Below are 13473 nucleotides of genomic sequence, written 5' to 3'. Positions count from 1 at the left end.
ATAATGATGATAGTAATAATAGTAACAACAGTGACGATATCAACAATAATCCTACAGTAAGCAGCAATGAAAGGAGGCGTTGACATAATGGATACGGTAGCGGATCGGGCAGACATTCACTCGTAGGCTCGAATCCCACCGCGTTCAGCCTTAGATGCTTTGTTATTTGTCGAGTGGTTTAAAGTAGCTACATGTCCCAATAATATCCAGGCTCTAGATGGTTACTCCAAAGATGCGCTTGGATGGTGATATGGGCCCTAATATGGGTACCACTATAGATAAAATTACCTGCGCCATTAATGGATGGAAGGTGAACAGCTTTCCCATACATACTCTTCTTAGTGTACCTACAGGCACAATAGGCCATACCATAAAAAAAAAAGGCCAGATTAGGTTAAGTTAGGTTAGGCAAGTTAGTTAAGTTAGGTTAGGTTAGTTTTCATAGGTTTGATTAAGTTGACACACCTCCCCAACCACACACACACACACACACACACACACACACACACACACACACACACACACACACACACACACACATTTAGCTACAAGATGCTACTCTCTCTCTCTCTCTCTCTCTCTCTCTCTCTCTCTCTCTCTCTCTCTCTCTCTCTCTCTCTCTCTCTCTCTCTCTTAATGCCAAGACGTATTTTAATTAATGCCAAGACGTATTTTAACTCTCCCCACTCTCTCTCTCTCTCTCTCTCTCTCTCTCTCTCTCTCTCTCTCTCTCTCTCTCTCTCTCTCTCTCTCTGTGTGTGTGTGCATGTGATGCATGTATATAAGGAGAGGAGGCTGAGGAAATTCTTCAGAGAGAGAGAGAGAGAGAGACTAAGTGAACAACAACAACAACAACAACGACGACGACGACGACGACGACAACAACAGCAACAGCATCAACAATGATCCCAAGAAAGGAAATGAGAAGAGAGGGAGAGAGAAAGATAGAGGGAAAAGAAGAGAGACAGTGGGACTTTCTGAACCCTACATGTACTTTGGGAGAAGAAACCAACATGGCTGATATGCTGAACACATACATATACGACAAGGAAGAGGGAGAAGGAAGAAGACAACGTAGAGGAATAACAGAAATAAAAGAAAGAGAAGGAACTGCTCAAATTTTGAAGGTAAGAGAGAGAGAGAGAGAGAGAGAGAGAGAGAGAGAGAGAGAGAGAGAGGAATTAATTAGTGTGTTCTAGAGGTTGTCCTGAGAGCGGGGCGTCCCATAGGGGTTAATGCCGTCGATATTTGTTTCTATAAGGTGACATTTCCAACCGTGTGTCCGGCGCTCTTCTCTCTAACTACGATTGTTTTTCAAGGCCATAAAGAACACTATCCGGTTCCCATCAGTTTTTCTCCTGTTCAGACAGTAGAAATGTTGCTAATCTGTCACCATAACCCCAAAAATACCCTTAAAAATCCGCGTCACTTCAACTACAGTCTTTATCAATATATCAACACAACCGGAAAAACACTCTTGAAAATTATCTTCAGTTTAGATAGGACCTTTTAGAAACTAGAACCCTTTAGAATTTAGAAATGCTATTAAATTGTAACCGCAACGATAAAAACACATCTGAAGCCCATATCTCCTCAAATACAGTCTTTGGAATATGTATATATATATATATATATATATATATATATATATATATATATATATATATATATATATATATATATATATATATATATATATATATATATATATATATATATATATATATATATATATATATATATATATATATATATATATATATATATATATATATATATATATATATATATATATATATATATATATATATATATATATATATATATATATATATATATATATATATATATATATATATATATATATATATATATATATATATATATATATATATATATATATATATATATATATATATATATATATATATATATATATATATATATATATATATATATATATATATATATATATATATATATATATATATATATATATATATATATATATATATATATATATATATATATATATATATATATATATATATATATATATATATATATATATATATATATATATATATATATATATATATATATATATATATATATATATATATATATATATATATATATATATATATATATATATATATATATATATATATATATATATATATATATATATATATATATATATATATATATATATATATATATATATATATATATATATATGAACACTTAAAACCCACATCACTTTAACAACAGCATTTGGAATATAAAAATCTTGTTCATCTGTCTCCACAACCGTAAAATCTAGAGTCTTTGAAATATAGAAATGCTGTTAATCTGTCACCACAATCATGAAAATACCTTTAAAAACCAGCGTCACTCCAACTACAACCTTTGGAATGTAAACATTTTTTTAATTTGTAACCACAAACATCCCCCCCAAAAAAAAGACACTTTAAAACCCACGTCACTTCAACTGCAGGCTTTGAAATGTAGATATCTTGTTAATCTCTCACTGAAACCATAAAAGCAATCTAAGAAAACGCTCTATCCTCTCACCACAACCATTCTCCAAGGCCATAGAGATCACTAACAAGGTTCACAAAAGTGTTTGCCCTGTTCATATCGCAGAAATGTTCTTAATTTCCTTCACTAGTGTTAGTATGGCATTTGATATCGTCATTATATTGAGGTTGTCAATGAAAGTCACTGGAACACCGGCACCAATCACTTGTTCACTGTGCATCATCAGTACAGGTGAGAGTAATGGTCAGGGTTTAGTTAGGTTAAACTAAGCTGGGTTAGGATGGGTTTGATTGGTTGGATCATGTTTAGGTGTGGTTACGCTAGGCTAGGGTTGGTTGGGTTGGGTTAGGTCTGCTTAGGTTTGTTTGGTCTGGTTTGGTTAGGTTAGGTTGACCTATGTTTGCTTAGGTTAAGTTACAGTAAGCTGGTGTTGCTTGTAGAGTAAAGCTAATGTTGGCTAGTTGCTCCCACAGTAGTGACTTCCCAGTAAACAGCCTAAACTCACAATCTGCCGACCTTAATAATGCCAGACTAGCGATTATATCAAAGAATAGTACAGTGAACACGAAAAGTATCACCAGTACTGTTATAAAATCACAGCACAGCATAACACAACACAGCACAGCACAGCACACCATAGCTCAGCAATGCATTCCGCTGTGCTCCACATAGTAGACGCACCTAGCTGTTGCCTGTACTACCTTCAACCATTATAGCAACTACATGAATGTGTGTATTTGTTCACCTTCCTTTGAAGCTTAAACCAACCACTGACACACACACACACACACACACACACACACACACACACACACACCGCGTAGTGTAGTGGTTAGCACGCTCAACTCATAATCGAGAGGGCCAGGTTCGAGTCCCGGTAAGCGACGAGGCAAATGGGCAAGCCTCTTAATGTGTGGCCCCTGTTCACCTAGCAGTAAATAGGATAAGGATTTAACTCGAGGGGTTGTGGCCTCGCTTTCCCGGTGTGTGTTGTGTGTTGATGTGGTCTCAGTCCTACCTTAAGATCGGCCTATGAGCTCTGAGCTCGCTCAGTAATGGGGAAGACTGGCTGGGTGACCAGCAGACGAATTACACACACACACAGAGAGAGAGAGAGAGAGAGAGAGAGAGAGATACACACACACACTCGCACACACACACACGCCCGGTAGCTCAGTGATTAGAGTGCTGGCTTCACAAGCCAGAGGACCGGGGTTCGATTGCCCGGCCGGGTGGAGATATTTGGGTGTGTCTCCTTTCACGTGTAGTCCCTGTTCACCTAGCAGTGAGTAGGTACGGGATGTAAATCGAGGAGTTGTGGCCTTGTTGTCCAGGTGTGTGGTGTGTGCCTGGTCTCAGACCTATCCGAAGATCGGAAACAATGAGCTCTGAGCTCGTTCCGTAGGGTAACGTCTGGCTGTCTCGTCAGAGACTGCAGCAGATCAAACAGTGAAACACACACACACTGAAACACACACACACACACACACACACACACACACACATTCACAGGCTATAAATGTCTATGCGTGTTGAGTGCAAAAAAAATGAGGTGATAGTGTTTGGCAGGGAGTTGTAACTTCTTGAATTACGCACACAGTGACGAACGCTCACTATAAAGTATGGCATAATACAAACCAGAGAGAGAGAGAGAGAGAGAGAGAGAGAGAGAGGGTCTGATTTATTTATTATTTCTTTTCAGAACACTCATCATGATTTGAATTTTTCGCAACCAACTTCAAGTCTGGCACAACCTTACGCAAACAACCAATGTAAGTAGTGGTGGTGGTAGTAGTAGCAGTAGTAGTAGTAGTAGTAGTAGTAGTAGTAGTAGTAGTAGTAGTAGTAGTAGTAGCAATAGTAATAGTAGTAGTAGTAGTAGTAGTAGTAGTAGTAGCAGCAGCAGTAGTAGAAGTAGTGGCAGTAGTAATAGTAGTAGTAGTAACAGTAGTAGTAGTAGTAGTAGTAGAAGTAATAGTAGTAGTAGTAGTAGTAGTAGTAGTAGTAGTAGTAGTAGTAGTAGTAGTTGTGGTCAATGTTATGTAAGGAGAACATAGTAGTAGTGGTAGTAACTGTAGTTAACGTGTTTCTTGTATTTTTATATAATTTTGTAGGTGGACCATCCTACCAACAACAACAACAACTACAACCACATCTGCAAGAGACTTGTGATGACTACAACTACAACAACTACTATCATCCCCAACAACCACAACTACTACTACAACAACCGGAAGACACAGATAACTACAACAATTACTATTGTCAACAACAAGCACAACTACAGGACACTTGTGACGACTACTACAGCCACAACAACTACGACCATCCCCAACAACAAGGCCCTGCGAACGATTACTACTACTATTCTGAGCAGCAACAACTGCAACAACAGCAACAGCTACAATATTTGTCAATTGATAATGAAACAGGTAAGTGTGTTTAATTCACCTCGGTCGTCTGCTGGTCACCCAGCCAGTCTTCCCCATTATGGAGCGAGCTCAGAGCTCATAGACCGATCTTCGGGTGGGACTGAGACCACAACACACTCCACACACCGGGAAAGCGAGGCCACAACCTCTCGAGTCACATCCCGTACCTATTTACTGGTAGGTGAACAGAGGCCACACATAAAGAGGCTTGCCCATTTGCCTCGCCGCACCGGGACTCGAACCCGGGCCTCTCGATTGTGAGTCGAGCGTGCTAACCACTACACTACGTGTGTGTGTGTGTGTGTGTGTGTTTCACTGTTTGATCTGCTGCAGTCTCTGACGAGACAGCCAGACGTTACCCTACGGAACGAGCTCAGAGCTCATTATTTCCGATCTTCGGATAGGCCTGAGACCAGGCACACAACACACACCGGGACAACAAGGTCACAACTCCTCGATTTACATCTCGTACCTACTCACTGCTAGGTGAACAGGGGCTACACGTGAAAGGAGACACACCCAAATATCTCCACCCGGCCGGGGAATCGTAATCCCGGTCCTCTGGCTTGTGAAGCCAGCGCTCTAACCACTGAGCTACCGGACGTGTGTGTGTGTGTGTGTGTGTGTGTGTGTGTGTGTGTGTGTGTGTGTGTGTGTGTGTGTGTGTAAAGTAAGTAAAATAAAGTAAAGTAAAGTAAAGTTTATTGCCAGCATATACATATATACACATAACTAACAAAATTGAAAATTATTGGCATGACCCGTCGAGCCGGGGCTCCTGACGGAAGAATTTATATATATATATATATATATATATATATATATATATATATATATATATATATATATATATATATATATATATATATATATATAAATTTGCAAGGCTGGGTATAGTTAAATATTATTTGTATCTTCATCTTCATACACTTAACATACATATACATGTCTAAATATATAAACTACTAGGAGAAGGAGGTAGTAGACACCTACCGAAACAATAACTTACTCCCAGTGAGATCTAATAGCACTAGTTCAGGAGGTGCTGTGAACCTTCCATTAAAGCTAGTTGTGATTTCGTTGAATGTTTCCCTTTGTGTCACACAACTCAAGGGGGTAGTCACAGCCTACCCTCTAAAGAAAGCTCTCCTTCTTCACACAAAACTACATGCACTTACCACACATACACCCTTCACTCCAAATCAAAATTTAAAAGAAAAATTGGACCCAAAATAAACAACGCCTCGGAGTCCCCTCTGGGAGGGGACCAAAATGTCCCCAGGTCGGACACCTCTCCTGTTGAAGACCACAAATGCCTTGACACCTCCCTCAACTTTTTCTACATTAACTTCTGCAACATTCGCGGTCTTAGATCTAATTTTCAATCTGTGGAACACCACCTCTCCTCTACTAAACCTCATCTTCTTTTCCTCACCGAAACACAGCTGTCTGAGGCAACTGACAGTAGCCCTTCTCTGTTCCCTCCTACTTTCTCTATTCTCATTTTCATTCCAAAGCTGGATGTTGCGTCTATGTACGCAACGACTTAACTTGCTCTCGTGCCCACGCTCTTGAGTCTTCCGAATTTTCCACCATCTGGCTACGACTTAACAGTCACTCTCAAACTAAATTCATCTGTGCTGTTTATCTCTCCCTAACTCTTCTGACTATAGTAATTTCTTCGACTACTTAACTTCTAAAGTGGAGCACATTCTGTCCCTCTACCCTTTCGCTGAGATTTCCATTCTTGGAGATTTCAATGTTCACCACCAGCTTTGGCTTTCCTCTCCTTCACTGACCACCCTGGTGAACTAGCCTTCAACTTTGCTATCCTCCATTGTTCTCATTCCTGAAACACGCCCAACATGTGCTTATGCTGTCACCCTTTCATCTCCGTTGGGCTCCTCCGATCACAATCTTGCCTGGGATCCCCAAACTCTTCCAACTTTGTCTATCGACTCTCTTTGTGCTGACCTTTCCTTCCTGCTGGAAGTTCGCCCGGAATCATGCCCACAAAAGGTACATTCAGCCTGTTCCTAAAAACACTCTTTCATAAATAGGAAATGTCAAAATCTTTCAAACTCAAACTCTCCTCGTGACTTCTGTCTCTAACCACTTCTCAAATCCTGATGGCACCACTGCCATCCTATAGCTTTAATCTCCTATTGCTTGTCTTCTGTGCTTGCACCTTGCCTGGCCAAAGTTATTGAATCTATCCTGAATAGGAAGATTCTCAAACATCTGTCTCAAACTTCACAATCTTCTGTCTGATCGCCAGTATGGCTTCCGTCAAGGTCGCTCTACTGGTGATCTTCTGGCTTTCCTTACTGAGTCTTGGTCATCCTCTTTAGAGATTTCGGTGAAACTTTTGCTGTTGCGTTAGACATATCAAAAGCTTTTGATAGAGTCTGGCATAAAGCTTTGATTTCAAAACTGCCCTCTTACGGCTTCTATCCTTCTCTCTGCAACTTTATCTCATGTTTCCTTTCCGACCGCTCTATTGCTGCTGTGGTAGACGGCTACTGTTCTTCTCCTAAACCTATTAATAGTGGTGTTCCTCAGGGTTCTGTCCTGTCACCCACTCTCTTTCTATTATTCATTAATGACCTTCTTAACCAAACTTCTTGCCCTATCCACTCCTACGCTGATGATACCACCCTACATCTTTCCACGTTCTTTCAGAGACGTCCAACCCTTCAGGAAATTAACAGATCACGCGGGGACGCCACGGAACGCCTGACTTCCGATCTTTCTAAAATTTCCGATTGGGGCAGAGAAAATCTAGTAGTTTTCAATGCCTCAAAACTCAATTCCTCCATCTATCAACTCGACACAACCTTCCAGACAACTATCCCTCTTCTTCAATGACACTCAACTGTCTCCTCTTCCACAATGAATATCCTCGGTCTGTCCTTTGCTCATAATCTTAACTGGAAACTTCACATCTCATCTCTTGCTAAAACAGCTTCTATGAAATTAGGTGTTCTGAGGCGTCTCCGCCAGTTTTTCTCGCCCTCCAACTGCTTACTCTGTATAAGGGCCTTATCCGTCCCTGTATGGAGTACTCTTCGCATGTTTGGGGGGGTTCCAGTCACACAGCTTTGCTTGATAGGGTGGAATCGAAAGCTCTTCGTCTCATCAACTCCCTCCTCTGACTAACTGTCTTCAGTCTCTTTCTCACCGCCGAAATGTTGCATCCCTTTCTATATTTTATCGCTATTTTCATGGTAACTGTTCTACTGATCTTGCTAACTGCATGCCTCCTCCTCCTCCTGCGGCCACGCTGCACAAGGCTTTCTTCTTCCTCTCATCCCTATTCTGTCCAACTCCCTAATGCAAGAGTTAACCAGTACGCTCAATCATTCATCCCTTTCACTGGTAAACTCTGGAACTCCCTCCTGCATCTGTATTTCCAAATTCCTACAACTTGTGTTCTTTTAAGAGGGAGGTATCGAGGCATTTGCTCCCCTAATTCTGGCTGACGGTTTTGGCACTTTTGTACTCTTTGGAGAGCCAGCGCTCAAGTGGGCTTTTTTCTAACTTTCTTTTTTTTGCCCTTGGCTGGCCCTCTTCCCTACGTAATAAAAAAAAAAAAAAAAAAAAACATGCACCCACATATATCAGTACACAAACTCATGAACGCACATATATCAGTACACAAACTCATGAACGCACATATACACATACATCAGTACACAAACCCATGCACCCACATACATCAGTACACAAACCCATGCACCCCACATACAAACATACATCAGTACACAAACCCATGCACCCACATATACACATACATCAGAACACAAACCCATGCACCCACATACACACATACATCAGTAAATGAACTATGTATTAACAGCCCTATCCCTAAGAACTTTGTAATGCAAGTAAATGTTTTTTTCATTTTCTTTTTAAAATGATCTGGACTATCTGAAATAATTTTTATATCTACTGGCAAGTTGTTCCATAGTTGTGGCCCATTATAGGAGATGGTGTGTTTGAAAAGAGTTGTGCGGTACTGTGGGCATATTATATTGACATCTTGTTGTCTGGTGCCGTATCTTGATTCCAATAATTTTGAAAATTGGGGCTCCCTGTCTGTTTACAAGCTTTTTAAAGATGAATTAAAGGAGAAAATATTTATGTATAGAACAAAAATTAAGAAGCTTGTGCTCTGCGAAAATGTTGGCAGTGGAATCAAATTTTCCCAAGTTGAAAATACATCTTGAAATTTTGCTTTGGACTATTTTTACCTTGATGATGAAAGAAGGCCAGGTACATGCCCATAGTGAGACACAGTATACAAAGTGAGGATAACAAAGAGTATAATAGATACTGAGAAGAGCCTCGACAGTGAAGTTGTTGCGAATCTTATACAATATGGCACACATCCTGGATAATTTGAAATAAACATCATTAATATGATACCTCCAATTAAAGTTTTTGTCTATATGAACACCTAAAAACTCCGTATGAGTTACATTTTTGACAATATTTCCCTCCAACAACAATGGGGGCATTTGATAGTCTAAAGAACGATTCTGAAAAAGAATGTAATTAGTTTTGGAAGTATTAATTGTTAAATTATTTGCTTTTGCCCATTGATTGATTTTTTTTTCTAATTCGGCTTGTAAATTCGTGTGCAAGTTAAATAAATCCTTATCAGCATATATAGTGTATTTTAACTTTGTGCTTGCGTTAGTTATATCATCTATGTAAATCAGAAATAGTATTGGTCCTAAGATTGATCCTTGTGGTACACCTTTTGTTATAATATCTGAAGTGGAGTAATGGTTATTGCAGAATACAGACTGAGTTCTATTTCTAAGATAGTTTTTGAAAAGTTGCAAAGGTACACCTCTAATGCCCTTAAGTTTCAATTTATCAAGTAATGCATGATTTAACGAGTCAAAGGCTTTTGACAAGTCAATAAATATACCAACTACGTGATGTTTTATCTCTAAATAATTGTAGACAATGTTGGTAAATTGTATAACTGCAGATTCTGCAGAATGTTTAGCTCTAAAACCGTGTTGATATTTCGAAAGCAAGTTATTCTTCTCCAAATAATTTATCAGACATAATGCTGTGACTTTCTCAAATATTTTACTAAAAGCAGGTAATATTGAAATCGGTCTATAATTATTGATATCAGTTTTACTGCCAGATTTGTGTATTGAGATGACTTTAGCTATTTTCAGTTTTTCAGGAAAAATGCCGGTGTTCAGTGAAAGATTAATAATGTGAGTTAGTGGTATTGATAATGGGGACGATACATACTTTAATATTTTTGGGGAGATATCGTCATATCATTGGTTAGAAGATAATTTTCAGTTTCAGTGACAGTCGCAGGAGAAAGATACATAGAAAATATTGGTAGATCTACAAGATACTGAAGCTGATTCTCGTCTGTTGTAGTTTTCTTATCGCCAAGCTTTAGGAAATGATCATCAAATTTATTAGGAATATGAGAACTAAAAGGTTTCAACTCAATTTTTGGTTTATTTGGTAGGTGGGAATTTTTGCCAAGTATGGAATTGATTGATTGCCAGTGAGATTTAGGATTCCCTTGAGTTTCTTTTAATTGTTTTTGTAATAATTATTTTTAGCTGCTCTAAGAATTTATGTTAACTTGTTGCTATATTGTTTATAAACTTCTTTAAATGTTACAGGCCACTGATGTGACAATCTCTCTAGCCTGTGTTTTTCTTGTATGCTTTTCCTTAAGGCTGATGTAATGTAAGGACACTGTTCCTGCTTTTTATTTACTAAAACTCTTTTTAGTGGAAAATGTTTTTGAAACAAGGTGTTAAATTTTTCATGAAAAACGTTAAATACATCATCTGGACAATTAATTTCAAGTACTTGATTCCAATTAGCCTGCAGAAATTCAATACCAAAATTGTTTAGTGCGATCGGTGTTAAGAATCTTTTGTTAGTGTACACTGGGTGACTTTGCCTTGGATATTTGCGCTTAAATTTGGAGACAACTGGATAATGATCGCTGATGTCAGCTGTATAATGAAGTTTGTAAAATTTGAATCAATATGCGATGCCCAAATGTGATCAATTAAAGTGGCAGTGTGTTCGTGTGTGTGTGTGTGTGTGTGTGTGTGTGTGTGTGTGTGTGTGTGTGTGTGTCGAGAGAGAGAGAGAGAGAGAGAGAGAGAGAATTTTGAACATGCTGTATTAAAAGAATGACATTTCGTGAAATTCGTGTGTGTAAGAGAGAGAGAGAACCTCGGAGAGGTAGGACGTAGGCCTGGGAGCTTCGTGTGTTTGTGTTTTTTCTGTGCGCCATATATCTTCTAAGTGGTGCCAGGATATATCAGTGCCGGAGGAACATAAGTGCAGTGCAGTGAACCATAGTGAGTTACAGTGATACACACGTAGTGATTTAAAAACACGAAAATACTGTGGTGTAGTTCTCGTATTCCACTCCACTACTGTGTGACCTGACTCCGCCGCGTGACCTTGAAAACGGATTAGGTCCCCCGTCGCCTCACGCCTACCTCCTTCCTACCCTCCCCCTTTATATCTCTCTACGTTGCTGCTTACGCATCTCTCACTAGCAGCAATGGTATCTGAATGTTATGAGAGCCTAATTGAAAGACCCAGTGGCATCAGTGGCTACAGACCTGCATCCTGGTGCGCTGTCTGTGGCCGAACTGTGTCATCACAGGCAGTCAAGAGGTGCAACAAACAGGGTTGCCCTAACCTGATTCACGTGGTCTGCCTGAGTGAGGAGACAGAATATAGATGTGGCAAGCAACACAGGACAGCTGCGGGTCAAGGCTGGCATTAATGATCCTGTGTCGCCCTGTGTCACTTTGCCAGCCCATCCAGCCCATCCTTCCCCTCCCCCCACGGACTCCACAGAAGAGGAATCGGATGACGATCTGGATGATATACAAAGGGAAGAACTGAAACAACTGGTAAGAAATCTTCGTCGGGACCTCGCCTCAACAAAAAAACAATTGAACTACAGGTGTATTAGGGACTACCTAGTGGACAGACGAAGAAAGCTGGTGGAAGAATTGAGTACTGTAGACACTCTCCTTGCCACCCTCACCTTTGAAGAAAAACAACAGAGGTCAATCGCATGTACCGCCCGCCCTCACAATATTGTAGCAGAGAGCGAGACAGCGACTCGTGCGCCTACGCCCAGTGAAGACAGTCACCCTCCTTCTCAGCCAAGCCGCTCTCCTACCCCCACTCGCTCATCCTCCCCTCCTCCTTCTCGGTCCCCTCCAGCCTCCGCTCAACACACCTTGGTAGAGACGGAATCTTCACCGCCACTCGTGGACACATCTGACAGTGCCACCAACGACGAGAGTGGGGCTGAGAGGCAATACAGCTCTCATCGCAGCAGCCAGGGAACAAATGAACAACGCCGACAACCCAGGAAAAAAAGAAGACCGGCAACAAGAGGAACTACGCCTCAGTCAGGGCAGCAGCCACGACAAGAGGCAATCGGCCCAAGGCTGCAGCAGGCCAGGTGTCCTCACTGCAGGCGTCACGGTCACACTCAGGAGCAGTGCCCGAGGAAGGTGTGTGACTACTGCCAAGGCCGCTCTCACTCCTCCCTCTACTGCAGAGTGAAAATTGCGGACGAGAGGCAGAAAGAGCTGGTTCAAGCAGTCCGCCAAACTAGCTAGGAGACGCTGTTAGCACTGAGAGGTGTAGCATGGCAGCTGCAGCAGCCCACGGCTCAACAGAGAGTGGGGCCCGCACTGGTAGCGCCCCAAGGGCCCCCAGTCTCCCGCTCAGCGTGACCCCTCACCCAGCACACAGCACCAGCTTTCCAGTATGGAGCAGCACAGCAGCACTTCCCGGCGATGCTACACTCCTACCAATAGTGAGCTCAGAGTTGTCTACTAACTTGAGAGGCTTCCACACCAATGTTGGGAGCTCACTCACAGTGTTATTATTAAGAATAGTGTAGATTTAGTGTTTGTTTGCGAGTCATTTCTCGACGATAAAGTGCCGAGTTCCTATGCCCGTGTCAGAGGTTACTCCACCTGGATAAGGAAAGACAGATCGACACAGGGTGGCGGTGTAGCGTTCTGTCACAAAGAGACGCTCAACGTCCAGGTGGTGGAGCCTCCCACACCAGTGCCCAGAGAACTTGAACTCATCGCGCTGAAAATAATTGACGGTAACGGCAAAGGATTATTGTGTGTGGGTTGTTACCGGCCTCCATGGCAGGGATCAGTGCTGCTAGACTACCTCACTGAGAACCTTGACACCATGTTGACAGCCAATCAGTGTGATAGTGTAGTGGTGTTGGGTGATCTCAACCAGCACATGGTCCAGGAGGCATTCAAGTTGTGTACAACTTACACAACCACGTCACTTTCCCCACACACCGTTCGGGATCATCCATACAGTGCTTTCCCTTAGACTTTGTTGGTACCTCCGACCATGTGGCAGTCCTCACCAGGATCCAGTTCAGTTCAGGAAACCGAGGAGGCAGACCTCCACCTGCAACTCTCTG

General features: G+C 41.1%; 2 protein-coding genes across 2 annotated transcripts; both read left to right on the top strand.

The window, feature by feature from the left end:
* Positions 1-844: 844 nt before the first annotated feature.
* On the top strand, positions 845-5090 carry LOC123513707 (vacuolar protein-sorting-associated protein 36-like). The gene is made up of 3 exons (XM_045271083.1): positions 845-1127; positions 4247-4316; positions 4659-5090. Exons 1-3 carry the CDS (start codon positions 903-905, stop codon positions 4988-4990), a joined length of 627 nt encoding a protein of 208 aa, XP_045127018.1. The 5' UTR covers positions 845-902; the 3' UTR covers positions 4991-5090.
* A 6463-nt stretch (positions 5091-11553) lies between these two features.
* Positions 11554-12634, top strand: LOC123513454 (arginine/serine-rich protein PNISR-like). Its single transcript, XM_045270614.1, has 2 exons — positions 11554-11624; positions 11722-12634. Exons 1-2 carry the CDS (start codon positions 11554-11556, stop codon positions 12632-12634), a joined length of 984 nt encoding a protein of 327 aa, XP_045126549.1.
* The last annotated feature ends 839 nt before the right edge of the window (positions 12635-13473 follow it).

The sequence above is a fragment of the Portunus trituberculatus genome, chromosome 36 (assembly GCF_017591435.1).
Source record: "Portunus trituberculatus isolate SZX2019 chromosome 36, ASM1759143v1, whole genome shotgun sequence".
Classification (NCBI taxonomy): Eukaryota; Metazoa; Arthropoda; class Malacostraca; order Decapoda; family Portunidae; genus Portunus; species Portunus trituberculatus.
This window is presented reverse-complemented; position numbering and strand designations above follow the sequence as displayed.

Coding starts and splice junctions, on each gene's coding strand:
- LOC123513707 (XM_045271083.1), top strand. CDS start 903: ATGATCCCAAGAAAGGAAATGAGAAGAGAGGGAGAGAGAAAGATAGAG. Junction 1,128..4,246: donor GAACTGCTCAAATTTTGAAG/GTAAGAGAGAGA, acceptor ATTTCTTTTCAG/AACACTCATCATGATTTGAA. Junction 4,317..4,658: donor ACCTTACGCAAACAACCAAT/GTAAGTAGTGGT, acceptor ATAATTTTGTAG/GTGGACCATCCTACCAACAA.
- LOC123513454 (XM_045270614.1), top strand. CDS start 11,554: ATGGTATCTGAATGTTATGAGAGCCTAATTGAAAGACCCAGTGGCATC. Junction 11,625..11,721: donor GGCTACAGACCTGCATCCTG/GTGCGCTGTCTG, acceptor TGCCTGAGTGAG/GAGACAGAATATAGATGTGG.